This window comes from Rhea pennata, chromosome 2 (assembly GCF_028389875.1).
Source record: "Rhea pennata isolate bPtePen1 chromosome 2, bPtePen1.pri, whole genome shotgun sequence".
NCBI classification, from domain to species: Eukaryota; Metazoa; Chordata; class Aves; order Rheiformes; family Rheidae; genus Rhea; species Rhea pennata.
The window spans coordinates 156,169,997-156,192,583 of NC_084664.1; the positions used below are offsets into that span (position 1 = coordinate 156,169,997).

At 40.4% G+C, this 22,587-nt stretch overlaps 1 protein-coding gene across 1 annotated transcript in view; it reads left to right on the plus strand.

Moving 5' to 3' along the window:
* The window catches only part of CCN4 (cellular communication network factor 4), a 33,943-nt gene extending 11,983 nt beyond the window's left edge, over positions 1–21,960 (plus strand). Inside the window, exons 2-5 of the mRNA XM_062568429.1 lie at positions 15,278–15,557; positions 19,216–19,473; positions 20,842–21,035; positions 21,585–21,960. Coding sequence (XP_062424413.1) covers positions 15,278–15,557; positions 19,216–19,473; positions 20,842–21,035; positions 21,585–21,884 — 1,032 coding nt within the window. The 3' untranslated portion in view covers positions 21,885–21,960. The remainder of the gene's footprint in view (positions 1–15,277; positions 15,558–19,215; positions 19,474–20,841; positions 21,036–21,584) is intronic.
* Positions 21,961–22,587: the final 627 nt, after the last annotated feature.

The window sequence follows — 22,587 nt, forward strand, 5'->3', positions numbered from 1 at the left end:
TCTGCTAAGAAACAACTTCTCTGAAATTCAGAGCTGCAAAGAAGATATCAGGGCATCTGTGAATGGCCTTTGCATGTTCAGAGACAAAGAAGCACTGTTTTGGAACAGAACTGTTCTTTAATTCTCTTCTCACTAATATCAAACAAATCTATATAAGGTATTTGAGTATTAATCGTTCTGAAGGTTCTTAAGGTTACAAATGTACATGCTGCTTTTTAGCAGTTGCCCTGACTTTTTGGCATCTCCCTGTGGAAAGCCCCAGTGCGTTTTTACATCTTCTTGTTTCTGAAGCTTTTTCTGGTCATCCTATTTCTTTTTAGCTCCATTAAAACTCAAGTGGCATACACTTCCTACAGTTTTTACTCATGTTTTGCCAAGCTTCTACCTATGCAGGTTATCTGATACTATTCAATATGATATGTTTTACTAGATGAAATGATACATCAACATTTACCCATAATGGGGTAATCACCTAAATAAAACAAACAGGATATGGAACTAAATCACTCTTAAAGACAAAAAATAAGGTGAAAATGCGGCAAAGCGAGCCCCAAAGCCAGGCAGCCTCCTTTAAACAAGCAGAGGTGGCTCTGTTTCCTTCCGTTTTCAGAAGCTAATGGCTTTGTGTTGAGTGAATATTAAGTGTGAGATCCTGGTCTCCAAAGGTCAGCTATAAAGCTCCCATTGACCACAGTGTGGTCAGTGTGTCAGTGTGGTATATCAAGTTTGAAATTATGAGCTGTTGACATAAACCAGAAGGCACTGTGGGGAAGAAAAAAAGTAAAAGGGGTGTTTATTCTTATTTTACATCTTTACCAGGATACTGCTATTTGTAAAATGTTTTCTTGCTTGGGTGTTTACATTTTGTTTTTCCTACAAAAGGAGGCTGAGAAAGAAGTATACTCCAAATGTAATGAGTAACAAAACTCAGATTTTGTTTGCTCACCTTCTGACTTAATGACAAAGCCAAATACATTTTCTGCCCATTTATGATGTTTTGATGAGCCGGAAGGCTTTTAGACAATGAACAGTTTTCCAGGTTTACACAGTACATTGCCTATTTATAAGCTCAATAGACAATTTCTAGTACAGAAATAATGGGGGTTAGAACCCTTGTGTATTACAGTTTAAATGCTGAATCCAACTGTTCTTGGAAAGCTAATAGGAACTCAATAGAAGGTCAGGAACCTGCAAGCAAATCCATGCAAGTGTTTTAATATCTATTTATTTTTTTTCTACTGTGTATGTGATTCCAAACTGAAATCAGTGAGACTTGGATGCTCCTACGTCTGAGGACATGAGTTTGACTGATAAAAAGAAGAGATGGAAAATAAAAAATATAACTTTCTGGGTATACTCAGCCTTGGATAGTAGAGGAGAAAGCAGAAAAGTGACTTGGAAACCAAGCTACATTTGGGGGTGTATGTCGAGAGATGAAGAATTGTGGGAGGTCTGTTCCATCACATTTTGGCCATTTCTGGCTCAGTTCGACCCCGGGACCTGGCAGTCATCCCCAAGCCAGTAAATTCTCATCGTGTGAGACTTTCTTAAATCTTGCATGGGCTTTTTTCCTAGTGGTGGCCTGGAAAGTTGATGCTATTGCTGATAAGTGCTGTCCAGCTGCCAGCACACTGAAGCCTGCGCTCTCTCCTGTCTGCATATTGTTACTGCAGAACTCATGCAGTTGATATCTTTCTTTTTATTATTAAAGCTCAACTGTTAATCTGGGTGGATTTGGGGAAGAAAAGGACAAGTTAAAAAAAAAATGCAGTTTTGACTCCAGATTCCATTTTCCTGTTGATACAGCTGTATGTTTCCTACTCAATGGCTTAATAAACAGAAAGGAGAATAGAGAACAGTTTAACTCTTTAAAATTTGTGGTTGTTTTGTTTCAGCATCACAGGATTCTGTCCTTAGAAAAAATTTCCCTTCTTGTGTCCTCCACAGCAGCCTTTTTTTAAACTTTTTTTTTTTTTTTTTTTTTTTTTTTTTTTTTTTTTTGCACATCCCCACACATTTTACATCCTGTTGTGGTTCAACAGGAGCAGGATTTCCTCTGGTGTTTGATGAAAACACTTCTCACCTCTACCGAGAATTTCTGCAACCCCCACTTGCTAGTGTTGTGTTTGTGGAGGAGAAAGCAGTTAAGCTTTCTAGTTTTAATTTAAAGTAATTAAAATTCAATCAATTACTTCCCTGGCCAAAGGATCAGCAAAAAATCAGTGTACCAAGCCGAGTAAACAAAATTTTTGCCTGTATGTGATGAGATAGCTTATGTCAGGCTTCCGCTTGGGATAAATTACATCCCAAGGGAATTTCAGCCCTTCATACCAGAACAAAATCTTGATCACATCTGTGTTTCATTCTGGTGTTGCAATGACTACTCTAATTGATGGCATCATTGGTATCCCACATGCTGGAGGTGAGCTGGTTGTGCTCTGTGGCTGTGACATCTGAGCAAAACCTCTGTGCTTCTGCTGTGGAGCTGCAAGTATATCCAGGCTGAGGAATGTGAAAATGTAGCCATGCTGGCTACTACGTAGTCAAACCTCTTAAGTGAACAAAATGGAAAAACTTTGCCTTTGTGCTAACATAGATGGGTCCGAGGTGCTCACTTGTGGTGTCCTCCTGCATTTTCAGTCCACCAGATAGCTTTGAAAGTCGTAACCAGCAAATATTCACATGCTACAAACTGAATCCTGGTTTTCTTATGGGAGAGCAGAGACAGAACAGAGATCCTAGGCACATGACTGGCATAGCCACAGGCCCAAAGCCCTTTTAGCAGTTATGGCTTCATACTTATCCCTACCAATACAGACATCTTCACAGAGGAATTCTCCTGGGATCTCCTTTGCCCATACTTTCTGGCTGGCCATCCCCTTTGGTGGCAGTTGCACATTCCTCTGTGATCTGGGCAGTTCACAGTCTTCGGCATTCATTTCTTCTAACAAAAGAAGTGCTACTCTCCCTGTCCTGCAGATGCAGAGAGGTTAAACGTTGTCTTCAGGCAGGTGAAGCTGTGCCTTAATTCTTCAGCCTAGAGTTTACATTCTCTAACTTTAGCTGCCTTTGAGTTAGGCATTTTGCCTGCAGCAGTGATCCAGCCTCTTACGCTGTCAGTGGCATGATCTCCTCTGCTGCCGTCAGCTGGGCAGGGTCCATGGGCCCACCTCCAGCTGCTGGGAGCTTTGCTAGTCATACAGAGAAGCATGGGAGAACAGGACCTTTTACAAACAGTCCAACTAGCACAAAAGATTCCACTAACCTACTCACTGTCTTACTAATGTGGTTTCTGCCTGCATACCTGCAGCCTTTTACAACACACAGCGATGAGTTGGTGGGTTGCAAAGGGACATTTTTAGAGCCATTGCTCATGTGGATTTGTTTCTTCATGATTCTTTTTTTTGTTGTTGTTGATTAGCTCTAAATTAACTTTACTATGTAAATCATCTGGCTTCCATTAGCATTAATATTCTTTTAGGGCATTCACATTTTAGTCATGCTGTTCTGGTTGCCATTTATCTTTTTCAATGACTAAGAAAAGTGAAAAAGCTGTATGCCATATGAAATAACAGTGTACCTATGTGGTCTTCATTAAAAGGAACCTCTCTTCTCTTAAGTAACTGCCATTAAAAGCAAACTGCTTACATTGGCTCATTATAGCATTCTTATTTGTAATTGTATCTGATTGTATTAGCACCTCCAGGTCCCAATCAGAACCGATTTCCTCCCACTCTCCTTCTCCTTCCACCTATGATCCCAAATAAACAAAATTAAATAAATTTTGTGAGAGGACTTTTTTTTTTTTTTCATATGCTTTTTCTGGGGGGAAGACGATCAGATATCTTCTTCTCCGTGTAAAAACTGAGTAGCTTCCACCTTCCATACTGAAAAGAAAACCATCTTTTCTTGTTTCTTTGATGAAATGAACTGACCCTCAGACGGCTGTGTATTCCAAAGCTTTGCCCTCCTGATGTACCTGTCTTGGAATCAGCACTTTTGTTTTCTTAAGAAAGAAGTGGAGATTTGTTTGCTCTTTATTGCTTTTTACCTATAGTTCAGATGAAGTTAATGGAAAATTTCTGAAAAACAATGATAATAGAAAAGCATTTCATGGTTTCCCTGCTGGTATAGTTTGTCTTGCTAGATGACCTCTTAGGAATTTAATTTTATTGTTTGTTCATTTAACTGGAAGCAGTGCTGAGGGTGATTTCTAACATAGTCCATGGAATTTGGCAAGATCAGCTGTGCTCTAACTTCTCATGTAAGCTTACAGTGATTCACCATTTCTCAGCCTTTGGTTTGCCACATTTTTGGTGAGATATCTACCTGGTGTACTGAGGAGCATGATCGCCATGCTCTGAGCACTTCTGTTTGTCTCTGTTCACATGCAGAGTGAAGTTAGAAAACTTGATGATTAGGAGCAACATAGGCTAGGGTGCTTTCTCTGTTGTGCTGCCTGTGTGACAAAGAGACATCAATAGAATCTGGTGGGTTATTGGCAGAGGCAGTAGAAGGTATTTGCTTCCCTTTCTAGTCCTGGAGAAATACAGAAGGGGTCACATTTGATTGCTCCTCACTGCTGAAGCCCAGGAGTTATTCCAGCACCCTCAGGGAAATCAGAGCTAAGTTGGGCTGTGTAGAGTGGTGGAGACCAACGCGCATGATTGATATCCCCAACACAACAATTGCAGGGATGAGGTTTAACATTGTCTGCACTTAGAACTGCAGCATTATCATTACTCTGTGCTACTGCCCAATATAACATGCAATGTGTTGTTACTTGTCTCCCACTCTGGGTTTCAGAGGGTTCCTGATTTGGTTTTCCAGTAACTGCCTCAGGCCAGCTGGATACTGGTTGAACATCTGGATTCAGAGTTTCTGTGAGAAAAGGCTGCTTTCATCCCAGAAGTAAAGCTATACTATACCCAGATCAGATCATCATGCTGTGAGAGATATCAGTGTAGATGCTTTTGTTTCAAACCTGCTAATGATGCTTTACTGATCTCTCTGCACACAGAGAGCTAATAGACTTCAGATGCTACAGGAAACTATTGCCATGATTTTGCCTGGCAAAGGATAAGATAAGACATATCATTTCAAGCTGTTTTGGGTCATGCTGTTTTGCAGACAGACTCTGAATTAGATTCAGGCCCTCCTGGTAGCTACAAAAGTCTGATGTCTTCTGTTGGTCCTAAATTTGTTACTGACCTACATCTCTTTCATCCATATTGTCTGTCTAATAGGTCTTATGAAGTATTATGAGATAGAGGTACCAAAATATGCCACACTAGAGCAAAAATTCCCTATATGGGACTCTGCCTGGAGATGCTGCTGTTTATTCAATCATGTTGTAGGCTTCATCTGTTTTTTACGTAACTACAAGGATTTGCCAATGCAGTCTTACTGCTCATCTTTCATTGAGAGTCTTGAGGTGGCTTTGACATAATGATATGACACTGTATTGCATGGCTGTTGTGGGTTTTAGATGAATCCAGACATACCATGCGTTCCAAAGAGGCCATAAAAGTAGTAGCAGTAGTAGTGGCAGCAGCAGTTTCTTTTTCCTTATATTATCTTGAAATCCATTAGCTGCAAAAACAGACTTCTGGTATGTTTCCTCTTACCAGATAAAATAATATTCAAATATCAAATATATTTATCAGTTGTGATCATGATATGAAAGAAGATGGACCGGTAAGCTAGATATCTTTTTTCTGCGTTAAATACACTGCTTAACAAAAAAAGGATTAATTTTTATTTCTCTATGCAGAACCAGACTTTAGGTAACACAATGCAGGGCTGAGCTGGTGAAGATCTGGTTTTGATTGTTTGGGTTTGTGGCCATATTCCAAATGTGGTTTTGATAAGGTATGCAGGCACAGAAACCTAGAAGTGTTGGTTGTCAGTGCCCTCTGGAGGTCTTCAATCCGGTGTCCAAGGATGGAGATTTCACATCCTCTCTGGGTGATATTTCTCCACACTTCATTGCTCTCCTGCTGAGGAAGTTGCTTTCCTGGTGTTCAGACTAAACCTCCTCAGTTACAGTTCGTGCCTGCTGCCCCTTATTATACCCTCTACTACCACTGGGAAGAGTTTGACTCGGTTGCTTTTAGCTCCTTTTCAAGTAGCTGTAGGCTGCTATTAGATCTCCCTTTAGCCTCTTCTCTACCAGGCCACACAAATCCAGCTCCCTCAGCATGTCCTCTGAGCTCATGAGCTTTAGGCCTCTGGACTTCCCATTTTCTCAATGTCTCAAAATGTTTTAGAAATACTGGTAGAAAGTTGTCAACACATAAAAATGCAGATTTTTCTTTTGAATAGAAAAAAAACATGGAAACTAAGATGATTTTGAGAAAGGCCACCAAACTGCACTATTTTTGACATTGTGGATTAAAAAAAAATAGTGTAGCTTCTTTTTTTTCCCCTTTATTCTTTGCCCATTTAGGATAGATTGTCCCCAAGGGAGTAACAGGACAGAACGAGTAATCCTCTTTTTGTTCAGGACCATGGCTGAAAAATAAGAGACAAGTGAGTGCAGAACATGGTTAACTCTGCCAGAGCAATCTGGTCTAGAAGCCGGAGCTATGACACTGCTTTTGTTACCCAGCTCATGGCTAATGTGTCAACATCCTGTTCTGTACAGTTTTAGGATGATTTGTAACCCCATGACCTTGCACAGTCCAAATGCATTCTTCTTTGTTCTCTCCACTGTCCTAAAATTAAAGACTGTTTACGCCTTTCTTCCGGAGACCCTTCTCTGTTGCTCTTCCAGATGTTCCCTGTTACTCTTCAAACTCTACTTGTTTTACCAGATGAGCTCATTAGCTGCACAGATTGAGCATGTGCAATGTGAGATGTTGAAACACTCTTAGAGCTCAGAGGATGTGTTGTTTAATACACAACTGATAGAGCCCATGGTGATACTGCCAATCTGTTAATGATGTCCCAACATTTTTAGGTGAACTTACAATAGTGCTTAGCAAGTGCTATTCTGACTAGGGGACAACATTTATCATACATCAGATATTGCTTTCTAATAGTGAAGTTCTTTCTTTCTGAATGTTCAGAAAGATGGGCAAAGAGAACTTTAAGGAAAAAATGTGAAAAAGCTGTGAGGCCACATTGAGTTTGCCAATATAAGCAATAGTTTGGCAGAGATTAATATATGTAATCTTTTCTTTGTAATTGTCTAAATTGAGTTAGAAAAGACTATTCCAAATATCTGTCTACATCCTTCCCAGAGATATATTTCTCAAATAATGTTATGAGAAGTTGATTGTTCCTCACTCACAGATGCACAGAAATATTAATGGTTGACTCACTGTGGATATTTTATTTTCTTAGGCTATTGAACATTATGCTTCATGCAGAACTTTTCTTTCTGCTGAGCCTAAACAGTGTTCAGCAAGAATAAATCTGCCCAGCACCTGAAATCCATAAAACTGTCTTATATTTTCTGTGTTCAGTCTGTTATTTTACAATATGTTGAAGAGATTTCACTTCTGGGATCAATTTTAATAAAATACCTAGAAGTTCATACATGTATTGGGAAACCTAAGATCCTAATAATCAACATCTTCCTCCTACCATTACATGTCCCGTGGAATCTGATTTATATCTCTTTGTTGATGCCACCTCACTTGTGGCTAGTATTATCCTATGACAGAGTTTCTGAGTGCTCAAGGGGCCTTGGGGATTTGTAGCAAGAGTACAACAGTGAGGAAATGCTGATGGTGCTGTGATTACTCCGGATCTCACTGTAAGAATTGTCCCTTTGCCAACTCATCCATCTCCAGTATAATACTCATGCACATATTCAGTAATATTTAGCTCAGAAGTCTAAACTGAGATAGGTAAGAAACAAACTTCTGTGATAGCCTAGTTTAAGCCCAATAATATAAGCCAGGTCCTGCTTTTCATTGCTAATGTACATATCAGTGACCCTGAAAGACACCTTGTTGCCTTGACTTGTAGTGACTATTGCTCCTCCTATCACACCTCAGCAAAACGTAGAGAGATACCTTTTCTCTTGAACTACATCTAAGTTTACATTAATCCACACTATCTTCTGGCTTCCAGGGTCTATCTGTCAGTCCCATGAAACCCATTATCTTCCAAAATGTTCCTTCATTGGCATGCCTGCTCCCCTGTCCCCAAAGATGGTCACAAATCTCAAATGTGTCCTATCCTTTCTTTTTCCCTTTTGTATCTCAGGGATATTTAGGGGACTGGGTATAGATGTAAGATTTTTATATATATATGGAAATTGAGTAATGTTTAGAAACTGATTGGTTTTCTTGACAAGACAACCAGTTGCTCCAGCAGATTGGCATGTCTACTGTAGCAATGGGGTCCAAGTGCCAGAACATCCTTTTCCACAGAAAGACCACAACCAGTCTGGCCTTTTAGAGTCATTCTGTTATCTTACCTATCATATAGTGAAATAAAAACTATCTATTTCCTTTCCATGTTTTCCTTTTCTGCATTCAGCAATATTTCTTCAAGGGGGAAACACTTTGCAGTGCTGTGGAATGATATTTATTGTTCGGGGGGACATAATATGAAGTTTCACTCTTTGTGGATTTGAAAGCTCCAAGATTCCTAAGATCTTCAGAATGGATTACGAGTAGAGATCTCACATGTCAGTCAGGGTTGTTACAAACTTGTCTGCACTCCTGTGTGGTTGAGTGGTGGCCATCCATGTATTCCATGGACAGTGGTGAAAATGCTTTGATCTATAGTATCCATAAGTCTGGGATTTACCATCCTTCTTTAAAGAGGCTGGTAAAGAAGATACTCCCTTAAAATATTATGTCTTGCTTAGACTGAGCTGGGCCCCCCTCCTAGGTATTTAGGCAGCTCAGCTACCTTTCTAACTAGATACAAAATCCAGACCTTCAATATTGTTAAAGAATATGATAATTCCAGAGTGTGCACGGTCAATTGTTAGCCTCTTTCTACCCTTGGCTGAAACCAAGAAGTCTTTGTGTTTGCCCAAAGTTGTGACTGAGCAATAGAAAGGTCAGTGGCTTCGCTGGATATATTATTTGTATTTCATTTTGTCCTTTTTGCCTTCTGTTCTTTATTAAGTTCCAGCCACTGGTGTGAAGCTAAGCCAGGGTGCTGTTAGGATGTTTGCAATTCTGTGAATGTAGATGTGAGTCTTCTGCGGTACTTTTTGAACCAATTTCTGTTTGTGAGAACATCTGAGGTGCTGCAGTAGCACCTCAGATGCTACTCTGTTGGAGCAGCATCTGAGCTGGTTCATGCTGGAGCTGGTCATGCAGTCTAAATAGTTCGGCCAGTAGGTGGACCCCCAAGAAAGCAGATGCGTTGCCTTACTGACAGCGGTACAAATTTACAGTGCTTTCCCAGGAGACATATTCCTAAGTGTCCACTTTAAGCTGTTTTTTTTAGCTTCAGGGTTACTGTTTAGGACAACTAATCTCGAAAAAAAAAAAAAAAAAAAAAAAAGAAAAACAGAGTTATTTCTAAGAAAAGGCTGATGCTGGCAGGGCTTGGCATAGGAACTCCCACTGTAAGGCTGCTTGGGTCAGGCTGCACAACAGCCGATTTGATCAGATAATCTCCTTTTTATCATAAGGATGACATTCTAATAAAGATTTCCTCACTGACTGCTTCTCTTCTGCGAATGTGTCAGAGAAGCAGGGCAGAAGGTAATCCAGATCACATTGCATCCCTCCATTGATAACATCTGATGTTTGTCCGGAAAGGTAGCATCGAAAAGGTAGCTTAAAAATATTCCTTTAAAGTGTTTCACTGTTGGGAAATTAAAAAAAAGTCCACACTGTGGCATGTGCTCTGAAAAACGCAGCTCATCCCTATGCAACTAACAAGGAGCTCTCAAAAGTCCTTCTTTTATAGCAACCTACAGCCAAGAAAACAGTGAAAAGGGATGAAGTATTATAATTTGAACAGAACACTGCCTGGCAACTTCTCATAACCCTTTGCCATCTCTGCCAATAGCAGATGAATTGAATTTAGGACAAGTCATTGACCTTGCTGGACTTCGAAATTTTGCCTATCAGTAACTTCTGGGGCGGAAAAAAAATGGATAACTTCTCCCCACTAGCACCTGGCCCTTCTCAGAGCATTTAAGTCAGGAATGAAGGCCAGTTAAATTATAATGATGCTCCTCATGAACAGCAGCAATTCCAGCTTATGCTAGCCGGGCAGTTGGTCTGATAAATATAAAATGTCAAAGTTGTTTACCTAGGGCTATCTATCTTTACACATGTACATGGCCGTCCATGTACATTGATGTAAATAATTTACATCATTAATGTAAATCCCATCAATCACTGATCGTGGACGTGATGAATGGGGCAAAATTCTGTACTTTAAGATCATCTCAGTGAGAAAATTATCTGAAAGAAAGAGACTAAGATCTTGCAGTGCTGAAGCAGTGGAATGAATGTACTCACATGTTTTTTAGCATATGTAAGATCTGGAAGTATTCATTGTAATGTATTTGGGGCTTGCTGCTTAAATATAAAGCTTGAGGTTTCCTTATGCATTATGTAAAAGCACAGCTATATCTCTACTTGACTTGCATTTGGACTCTATTCAATAATTTCAGCACTGTAACTTGCTCTTTCAAGGTTTCAGAACTAAAACAAACTTACAATTATAGTATTTTCCAGCAGATTGGAAATCTACTTTGCCAGTAGGAAGAAAATGCTGTTGAAATGCTGCCATCTATTTTATGTCTTTACACCTTGCATATTAAAACGCACGCCTCTTGTTGGTATTGAGGCTGTGGCCATGTCAGGCTGTCATTTATTATTTTCTCCTTCTCTCCTCTGAAACATGAACACCCAAATTAGCTGGAAGTTGTTGCCTGAGAAATATTATTCTCTGCAGGTGCAAAAAGAAAGATCTTTCAGTATTTGCCAAACACAAGTCATGAGTGACTTTAATAGAGAGTTATCAGCCATGGCAGGATGTGAAAGGTATCATCTTGATTTTATGAGAATTAGTTTGTATCTCCAAAAAAAGCAATATTAGAGCTCGTAAATAACCTGTGGTGGAATGTTTCTTACTTGATAGCCAAGATAACAAATCTGCAGACTCCGAGTGTGAGCAGTAATTATACAAAAAAAGTTAATTACTGGTACCTGAAAAAAATAATTTCCTAGCAGACATATTCTTTTGTATTTCTCATGTTTTAAAATAAACTTGGCAAAACTCTATCACTGTGGTAATTGATTTTAAGTTTCTTTTCACTCTTATTATGAATTTCTTAAAGAACCATTGTTCCTTTATGCATTATATTGAGCCTAAAGACATGATTCCCAAAGTCTTAACTTCTTAATTTAAAATGAATTTTGTTCTTTTTTTTTTTTTTAATTATTAAAGATGGCTGTGGATGAGGGCCATTATAGTGCGATTTCTTCTTAATAGCAGCAGTAGAAAAAGTTGCTTAGATTATATTATTTATAAAGCACTATTGCTCAAGATGTCTTCATGTCTTAACTGTGATAATTATTAATAAGAGAATGTCCATATCTCAAAATGTTCTGGGATATTTGAGTATTGTGTCTGAATGACTTTTCTGTGGGGATTTGGATATGCAACTGGTGACTACAAATGAGGAAATGCCAAGAATTTTATAAATCTGCAGAACTGTTTCTCCCATAGCAAAGCCTGGAGTGGCTTACAAAGGGAGAGGAGGAGAGTAAGAGGCACAGCTTTTGTACTTGTCCTGGTGCCTGGTGGAAAGAGTTTCCAATGATGGTCTGAGGGTGATGGAGTCCAAGACAGAGTTTTTCTTACATCTTTCCGTGTTTTCCTTGTTTGTGAAATAAGAAAGTCATAATATTTCTATACTGGTCCACCCTGATTATAGTGAAGATGGCGCATGTAACCCACACTAAGTGTCCTTCTTATGGTTTACTTGGCTACTATCACTCAACATTTCAGCCAGCATGTTCAAGATCTACAACAGCTACCTACAGTCACTATAAAAACCCTGAAGCTGCCTTGATCAGCTCAGGCTTTAGACCTAGAGAAAAGGCTACTAATTTATTTTGAACTCATGCCTAACACAGGCCACAGAATGGCGCCAGCTACCAAACCCATTTCAAGAATTCAGCCTCAGTCCTGCCCATATGAATGTCTGAGGTTGCATGACTGGACTTAACAGGCCACCTATTAATGTGGAATTCAAAGGCAAACTTTGCAATGTTGCCTCACTGAGGGTCTGACTCACAGTGAGCGATCAGGGCTATGTTCTGATGTGGCTTTTCTGCTTCATGTGAGTGATTGTCCACCTCCCTCATGGGAAAAGCCTCCAGAAGTGGGATGGCCTGGGCAGAGCCCATGAACTGCTCCCGGTATACAGAGTCACCACTTCCAGACACAGAATAATTCTGGCAAAATAATGGCCTCTTATGCTTCTTCAATTTCCGACCACCAGAGCAAACATACTTCAAACGTCCATAGACCCGGCCCAATGAATATCTTTGCTGAAGAGGACACGGGTATACATGTTTATCAGCAAAGTCTCGTGAACCAAAACCTTAGGACTTGCAGGGTGTATTGTTTTCCTCTTTGCTATGTGTGTTGATTCACAGATAGTCTCATACCTACACAGGGTGGAAGCTCTTTAACTCCAGCCAGTATATTTGCGTGCTTGTGTTGAGAACAGAAACAAGGGACTTGCTTACAGGATTGGGCCATGGTAATGGGCTTTTAAATAGCTGCATCACTTTTGTCTGTATATCTGGATTGGATTATTAAGTACTTTTTTAATGATCATCAACAAAGCAAATAAGTTTATTACATTTGAAGAGGCCTCTCTTCTCAAGTGACAGATTGCTGCATTTGCTCTAATTGGTGGAAGTGGAAAGAAAAATGCTACCATTAAAGATTGATCCAAATGCTCCTCTTTTAACAATTTTGGCGTCATCAAGGAGTCTTAAATTAGGAGTAAATTATATTGGTATGTTTTAGTTTAAACATGAGTTTAAATGTGATTTTCAGACAACTTTAAGGCCAACGCTGTGTAAAGGATCCTTAATGGAACTCGGAATTATGCCCAGAGAAAACATATTGCCTATTTGGCAGTGATTAGCAATGTGTTAACAATTTAGTTTTTGGAATAAAGGTTAACTAATTACTAAGATACTTAAATGTATCTTCAAATACTACAGTAGCAGTTTTGGAAATGTATTTTAATTAAATCCCAGATTATTAACAAGGAAGTTTTAGAAGACATTAAAAGGGTAGTTCATGGGCTGTAGGATGGCAGTTCTTGGGGGTAAATGTCCATGCCTTGGGCTGGGGCACTTTCTCTGTGGTGCTGGAAAGCTTCTTGCTTGAGGCATATCAAACTGCAAAGAGGACAAAAAGCTAGCGAATATATAGTGCAGTACAAGGCAGCAGGGAATGGATGGGATTGCTCGAGTAGCCTCTAGACCCTGACTATCCTCGCAGTGCACATTTTGCAGATTGTGTTTTCATCTTTGCATCCTGCACTTCCTGTCACTGAAAGAGGACTCTGGACTGTGTATGCCCAGGCAGTGTTGTCTTCTAGATGCTACTGCAAATACCTCATGTTGCCTCTGTGCCTGAGCTAGTGTGTCCTTCTTGACACACATGGGCATCTCAGGTTTTCTCTACAGTAATACTGGTAGCAATGGCACTGCTTTGCTTTGTTATGGGGCTGATTTGCACCCTACCTGTGCCACAAGCATGGTTGATGCAGTTTGAAGTCACCCAAAGCTTGGTCTTCAGGGACTGGATGAGTGCAGAAGGTAATGAACCTCTGCTCTCTGCAGATTTGCTCTCTGACTTTCTATGAGCTAAGGTATCCAGCCCTTCATTAATCTTAGTAATAGTGGCTTGCATGTGGGTGCTGGAGCAGTATCCCTGCCTAACATGAAATCCCTTCTCTACCTCTATTTACAATAGTGGCTCTTGGATATTGCATTGACTTGCAGTTTTGTTCCCTCTTTTATTTGCCAAGAAAACAGAGAATGAGAAATGGAATCATGGCTGTATATTCCCCGGAAAACTTCTCCCTGCTTGCTCACCATGTTAGCAAATATTTGTGCACTATTAATGAGCGAAACTCTATTACTATGAAGTTTCATTTATATTCATCAAACTGCTAGCTCCCACAGTGACTCACCTAGGAAAAAAGAAAATGCCAAGAGATGTAGGCAGAAAATCACCGCAGAAATATCCCAATTGTTTGATTGTGCAGGCCAAGGCAGTATCGTGGGAACAGCAGTATGAGACCTAGATGAACCCATCATCAGGCAGTGTACAGACCTAAGAGCCTCATGTCTGCTTTAGGATTAACAGATAGCATCTGTGATGTACATGGTAGTCTGGGCACACCAAAGGAAGAATAAAGATGATTGTCACATAGTGCTTAGAGGAAAGACATAGTGGGGAGTTTTTTTGTTTTGAATGTTAGAGTATAGCTGCATTGCCTAGGACTGGGAACCTAAGCAGGGAGCTGAGTTGTTTGTGTGCTGTTAGAGCAGTGGAGAGAAACAAAATATTTTTCAGACAGCGGTGGGTGAAATTGTTCGTTAAAACATTTACAGCCAATTAGCCAGATTCTCAGGTTATTTTTTTCTTTTTTTTAACCTAGTCTGTAGCCAAGTCAAAGAGCTTGGATATTGCAGGAAGGCAGTTGTTGTGGTATTAGTGGTATTGCTAGAAGAGAGGAAAAGGCCAAGCCATTCTCAGGAGGATTTTAAGTGCTTGCACGCTGCAACACTGCAGATGGCCCTTATCTGTCTCCGTGACTTGAAGGACCAGCTACCGCTGGCTGGTGAAACCTTTAGGAGGAGAAGAGGCCCTAGAAACATCCCTTAGCCAACTGACACAGCAGTTTTGGGGTGGCACAATCCTCTCTGAGAGCCAGACAGCACAGAGTGACACTGGTAGGAGACATGTCACCCCATACTGTCATGTCAGAGGGGTCATGGCACATGCACTTGAGTTCCTCCCTGGAAAGAGGCCTCCATTTAGGGAGGAGAGGGACTCACGTCTGAGAAAGCCTGAGAGCCAGCAGACTGATGCTGTGCTGTTTGGATGCTAGTCCGAGCTGCAGAGGTTGGTTGGTAACAGAGGGTGTTTACAAGAGAGCAGTGACTACTCCCTTTGCATTACTCTTCGACACTTGTCCTTTGGTTTTCTTGCATTTTAAGACATGACGGGAGTTTTGTAACTACCTCAGGGTTCAACGCCCCTTTTTCTCTGGAACAAGATCCAAACTCTGTTTCTTTGTTCATAGGCCATTGCCCAGACCTCCACCAACATGACTCCCACCGTCCCTGCCACGACAGAGGCCTACACGCGGACTCAGTACTGCAAGTGGCCGTGCGAATGTCCAAAGTCCCCACCTCGGTGCTCGGTAGGAGTCAGCCTGGTCACAGACGGCTGCGATTGCTGCAAGACCTGTGCCAAGCAGCGTGGAGAAAGTTGCACTGAGGCGGATACCTGTGATTTTCACAGAGGCCTGTACTGTGACTACAGTGGAGACAGACCTAGGTACGAAATAGGAGTATGTGCACGTAAGTGATGTACATATATTTTTGAATTAGATATACAGCATTGGCAGCTCCCCTCGGTCTGAGCACTGCTGAAATATATCTCACTAAATATACGATTGTAAATCCTTCAGCTTCTCTGCTCATCTTCTTCTATGTCTTTATAGCTATTTTCATTCTCATGACGATTAGATGAAAAATGACACCTGAATTCTTGGTGTTTGAGTTGACTACAGCCAAGGCTAAGAAGGAATCAGCATTTGAAGGTCTTCAGATTTGTAAGGAGATGATTCTGTAATCCTCATGACAAGAGGGCGTGCTGTAGAAGGTTGGGGATGAAGGAAAGATAGGCATGCAGTTGGCTTCAAAGGCAAGTAATATGGAACTTTACTAAAAAAATCTCATTAAGGAATGACTTTTGGCTTATTCCCAGCCAAAAGGTTTATTCCCAGATCTCAAGGAAGAATGTAATATGGCATCCTGTCAAGAGGGTCAGAGGATAAGTCATCTCCTAGCCCAGTTTCTCACTAACTAGTTGAGGTCCCAGCCTTAATCTTGTAACAGCTTCAGTCAGGTTGGCTCTGATGAAGCAAAGGGATTTCTTCCTGACTACCATAGCAAACACTCAGTGGGATAATTCATGTAACTGGAATGTTTTTATTCAAGCAAAATAGTAAGAATAGTAAGAGGAAAGGGAAATGAGGTAGTGTTTTGTGTGCCAAGGATGTATTCACATGTTCTACACACTAGAACATAGAGGAAATTAGACCTGCTGAGAGCCTCTGGGAATGATTAAAAGGGAAAGGAATATAAGGGCTCAATACAGAGATCACTGATCGAAAAGGATATAGACTGTTTACTAAGTTCTTGGAATTCATGAGTTATGGTTTTAGATTCATAAACAAAATTAATGGAGAGAGTCTTCTAGACCAGACAGAGTATAATCTGGAATAAGATAGTAACTGAAAATGTAAAGGTAGAAAAAATTCATGAGGAGAGTTGACTTTGAAATGATAGAATAACCGAGAGAAAAGAGAAAAGATTATAAAACAAAAAGAGTGGGCTCAATTAACTTTGAAAATCAGTAGAAAAAAAATCATAAGGGACTAGTCTGAGGAGTAAATAAGTTCAGGGCAGCTGGCAGTTCCTCAAATAAATGATACTAAGGGGACAAATTCCTCGGAAGAATAGAAGAAGAGATAAACTTGGCTTTGCATTAGCTTGAGCACCAAAAAACAAAAAAAACCAACAAAAAAAAAACAGAAAAAAGAGAGAAGGAAGTTCAGTCTGACTAAATTTCTGTGTGGTACGTACAAAATAATAGCAAGCAAAAGTATGTGCAAAACCAAAAAGGGCAACATTGGAAACCTTCAGGGTAACAAGAAGTCCTTCTGTAATACATTAGCAGAAAAAAGACTACCAAGGAAAATGATGATATGCTGAGAAAAGAAAGGAAGCAGTTAAAAGGCAATTCGGAAAATTTTGAAGTTCATAATGCTTTTCTTCACCAGTGCCTATTAAAAAAAATGAATTCAACTGCAAGTAGAATGCACAGTGAATGTAACAGTAATGGCAACCAGCACCATAGTGGGGTGAAATCTCACCCTAGGATAGAGAAGATGTTAGAGAGCTTGTAAATGCTTTTAGACCAACTTGTGTTGATGATAGTTCTATTAACTGTCTTATTTAGTCCTCTTTATATACTCCCTGCTGATCTTTGAGAAATTATGGAAGATAGATAGTTAGAGGGATAGAAAGGAAGAAAGAAAATCTGGAGAATAATGAGTCGACATTCAATTTCCAGAAAAAAATATTAAAAAAAATAATTGTAAGAATGTGAGAGAGAAAAAGGAGATGTCAAATCCATCTAATTTCCTTCTTTGTCAAGGCAAGTGGCTTTTTGGTCAGGGGAGAAAACTGTTTTTGGTATATCTTATCTTTCTAGTAAAACTTTCCGCTTTTTCACATGATATTCTTGCAACCAATCTTGGAGAATGTGATCTTGATAAAATTTCTGAAGGGTGGGTGCAAAATTAGTTTAATAACAATATTTGAGGGTATTTATCAACGTTTCATTTTCAAGATGGAGGATGTATCAAGTGAGGTTTGGCAGATGTCTTTTTGTGAGTTTTTATTGTTAATGAAAACATTGCCAACCTGGTTGGTAAAACAGTAATTTCGTTTGTTAGATTTCCATAAAGTTTAAGAAGATAGACATTGCAGATGTACTGGAGGATAGGATTAAAAGTCAGGTTATACTTCATAAATTAGAAGGATGGTTGAAAGGGAATGGAAGAAATTCAGTGGAGAAGTGCACAGTGCTATACTAGGCAGACTCACATAAATACAAAATGGGAACAACTGGTTCAGAAACAGTAATTTATAAATAAATCTTGGAATGGGGAGTAGATCACATGCTAAACAAGATTCAGCAGTTTACTGCTGTTGTAAAGAAAATACATACATTATACTAGAAGGAGTAAGTGGAACAGTTGCCCACCAAATGTAGAAAGAAGTCTTCCTGCTCCACTTCGTAGAAGACTTAGTGGAAGAATCAGATATAGTACAGGTACTGTGCTGCAACAGAAGTGAATTTTCTGCTCCCACACTGTGATGTCTGTCAAACATGAAGACTGAAGCTTATCACAACTGGAGATGAGCATAAATGAGAGACCTGGATCTGTACTTCACAGTCCGAAAAGTCTCATTTTGCGGCATGGAAGGAATTTGGGTTTGATAGTTTTACTTAGTCCATTCTATAATAAAGAAGCTTTTTCAGAATTATAATCCAGCATTTCAGTTTGTACTAGCCCTGAAGAAGATTGCATTGCAGCTCCATTTCTGAGCAGACTTAAAGCCTGAGAGATTGGATCAGTGTGTATGCACTGCCTCCGTGTGATCAAGTAAGAAATTGAAGCTTGAATTTTCCATTGGAAGCTTTCTGTCATTGATTTCAAATAACTGTTCATAACTTCAAAACAAAAAACCTTGCTGCTTTGTACAACTTGTGCCCTGTTTCGTGGATCAATGTAATTTCTGCCCGTGGGCAATGAAAAAGATTGATTTTTCATGAGTTTATTTAAAAATATACTGTAAATTTTCATTTTTGTGGCAATAAAATATATATTTTCTAACAAGAATATTCTGTAATAAACTGTATGGGATCTAGTGCCTGTATAAGCATCTATTGCCATTTTAGGTTCTCCTTTCTGCCTTGGTGTATTGCTATTGCTGCTTCAGAAGTGTACAGATATCCTGCTTGTGCCATATTTGCAACTCCATATAGTTGTCTCAGATGGCACAGAAAATTTCAGGTGTCATGAAGTGTCTGTTTTAATTACTTTGACTCTTCCTATTGCAAATAACATTTACCAGCACACTATGAAATAATTTTTTTAAGGAAGAGTTTGTACATAAAATTTGTTTTATTCTCTAACTTCTTTTCAGACAAAGCATTAAATATTAATTTTGCTGTGATTCAGACTGAAAACATTTTTCTCAATGACCTGACCACATTTGGCTTAGCCTGATGGTGAACACCTCTCTCCATGGTGAAGCAATGCTGCCGTATCTGCATGCCAGCTCTGTTAGCTCAGCGAGCAGCTTGGTAAAGAAATACAATAATGCTGTTTGTTATTAGCGTTATTTTAATGGCACTCCGTGTGTCTTTCTCTCCTTTCAGAGATTGTCGGTGTCGGATGTGTCCTCAATGGAGTCAGGTATAACAACGGGGACACATTTCAGCCCAACTGCAAATACAACTGCACGTGCATTAATGGGGCTGTGGGCTGCATTCCCATGTGCACCAACTCACGCCCTCCTTTAGTTTGGTGCCCGAACCCAAAGCTAATTAAGATGGCAGGAAAGTGCTGTGAGCAGTGGATTTGTGACAACTCCAGGAAAATCAGGAAGACCTCTCCGCGCCACATCGCCTCTGCAGGTACATTGGGAATGTTACGAGCCTCTCCATTCTCCAGGGACTGGAGTATCAATCCATGCAAGCATCTAGTCTTTATGTGAATCAGGTGCAGAGACTCCTGTAGAGCATATAGCAAAGATCAAGACATGCAAATGCCAGGGATGTGCTTAAACTCCTTACCAGCAACCAGAGATTCACCAAAGATCCTTGTGGGACAAAGCCCACTCTGCAACACACATCTGCACCTGGAAAATGTCATAACTTCTTACTTCACTATTTTTTTCCTTGGTCTGGGACCTCTGGAAAACAAAATGGGCTGAGTCTGATACAGGACTGAGACTTTATTGCTGGGCTTTATTGCTTTTGCATTATAATTTAAAGCCCCAGGAGCCCCAAACTCAGATTCAGCTTGGGAACAATTATTATAGTGGAAGATTCACCATCTATTTTATAATTGGTCTAACTAGTCCTTGTATTAGTGTAGCTTTTTAATAATTCTGTTCAAATGGACTGAGGTAATTGTTGAACAACTTACTTTGTGTATCACATGAAGTATCTTCTTCTCCCATCCCCACATTCACAGTGTTGGATCATACGGCCCTCTGCTAAAACCCAACAGGGGCGGAAACGCTTACCTCAAATATGGTCCCAAAACCTTAGGATATGCTCACGTTGCCATGTCCTGAGTTTATCCTCATAGCAACCTGAAAGGCCAGGTAGTGACATTAGCCCCACTTCACAGATAATCCCTGCAGTAGCAGAGCTCAAGGAGACGTAGGACGCTTGTGGTATACCAGGGAACTGGAATTTTGGTTCTTTGATAGTAGGGGTTGTTACCCAATTTTTGAGCTGTGTTTTTGTCATACAAAACAGATGCCTCAGTCTCCACTTGATAGTTTAAAAAGACCAGAGCTTAGCAATTAGTTGTGTCCGTGGTAGCTTTGAACAGTGAGGGAATCAACCGAATCATCAGAGAACTGAACCTTCACAGTGAGATCAGATCTCATCTCTCTCTCTCACTTTTTTTTTTTTTTTTTTTTTTTTTTTTAACACTGACTGGTGCAGGCTTTTATAATTAAGTGTTTGTATTCTGGCAGCACCTGGAGGCTCCAGACAAAGACCTCCTTGTGCTAGGCTGTAAAGAGAAATAACGAAACGAGTCCTGGCCTTGAGCACTTGCAGTGCTGGAGGGGCTGGCACAAGGAGGTCGGCGGCAAACAGGCTGGGATGAGGAGGTAGCAAAGCAAGCAGGTTCACAGGAATGCAGAGCCTCTGTGCTGTGATTTAATTATTTGGGTTAGCAGCCTGAATGTGGCATGGCCCAGGGCAAGGGCGTTTATATGGAAATTTGCCTGGCTGAATAATGTCCTGTTAATCTGGTCTCTGTAGTATATGAGGGAGAGGAGGAATCCTGGCAGAAAAACTGCATCGTTCACACCTCACCCTGGAGCCCCTGCTCGAAGACCTGTGGGCTGGGCATCTCCACGAGGATTTCTAATGACAACGACCAGTGCCGGCTCCTGAAGGAAAGCCGCCTGTGTAACATGCGGCCCTGCGAGGTGGATATAACTAAGCACATTAAGGTGAGGGCTGTTTCTCTATGCATCCCTAAGTCCTTCAGCTGGGACCTGGGCCAGTCCTTGTTTCTCAGTGTTCAGACCTCTGAGAGCTGCACTTCTTAACCCAGAGGTCATTAGCAAGAACACATGGGCACGCTGTGTTGCAGAGAGGTCAAAATGTTTCCTTCCTGTGCTCCCATGAGCCATTGTGAAAACCTTTCTCTGAGAACTTTAATTTTAGCCAAAAGCTCCTTACAGGTAGAAGGAGGCCAAGTCCGCTGTGTTCACTGCTAGATCACTAGCAGAAAAGCAACTGTGCAGTGCTCGCTGTGTCTGTAAACGGTATTTTGCAGCTATCCTACTTACTTAGGCAGTAAGTAGGATACACAAATCCTACTGTGTTCATATCTCAGCATGTAAATGTGTCACACCCTCTAGCTCAGAGGCTGTAAAATGCTTTCTAACAGCTCCAAACCCTTTAAATGTTGGAAAGAGGTTTGGCATGTGCTACCATGCAAGCAGCCATGAACAGTGATGAACATTTATCTCTTTTTCTGTTCTTCTCTAATTTAGCCTGGGAAGAAGTGCTTGGCTGTCTACAGGGCCAACGAACCAATGAACTACACTATCTCAGGATGTGTGAGTAAAAGTCCATACAGACCCAAATATTGTGGAGTCTGCACAGACAACAGGTGCTGCACACCATACAAGTCCAAGACTATTGAAGTGAGATTCGAGTGCCCTGATGGAACTGAGTTTTCCTGGAAAATCATGTGGATAAATGCTTGTTTTTGCAACTTGAACTGCAAGAACCCCAACGACATCTTTGCTGACTTGGCTCATTACCATGATTACTCTGAAATCGCTAATTAAATTGGCTGAATGCTGGAATTGACCCATTGCTCTGATTTTACAGAGGTTTTAAAATAAAGGGAGAATCTTTCATCCAGTGCCAGTGTTCAATTTGTTTTTTCCTGAGTTAGGAATTTAAACCTCTTTACTTTGTCACATTATTCTTGAAGAGGCCTTGAACAAGCAAAGTTTTCAACTGTAGCGGACCTCCATCCATTACTGGCAGCCAGTAAATTCCTTTATGTGCCGATTCCAGGACTTCAGTGACAGGCCTTTTGGCACTGACATTTATTAGGCCAGCAGTTTAATGGTCCAAAGAAAAGAATAGTATGCTGTTATAATAGCAAAAGTGTGGCTGCTGGTAGTTTAAACATGAGGATATATAGGCTTCAGACATCTTTACTGTCATCTCTTAAATAACGTGACTTAAGTTGGAAGGCCAAGTGGCCACTGTCCACTGATATGTATGTTTGTATATCTATATGTGTGTGTGTGTGTGTGTGTGTGTGTGTGTGTGTGGTGACCCTCAGGATTAAATTCTGGTCTCTATCTCATGGACATCCATCCTAGAAATCCCCCACGCTGTCATTATCAGCCAGTTCCCACCCCATGTTGAAGTCCATGGGAAGAACCTAAGGAGAGGAGAATTTATCATGAAATCTCTACGCAAGGAGTCCCTCCCTTACTTCATCCAGCTGGGTCAAATTTCCCTGTGTCCTTTACT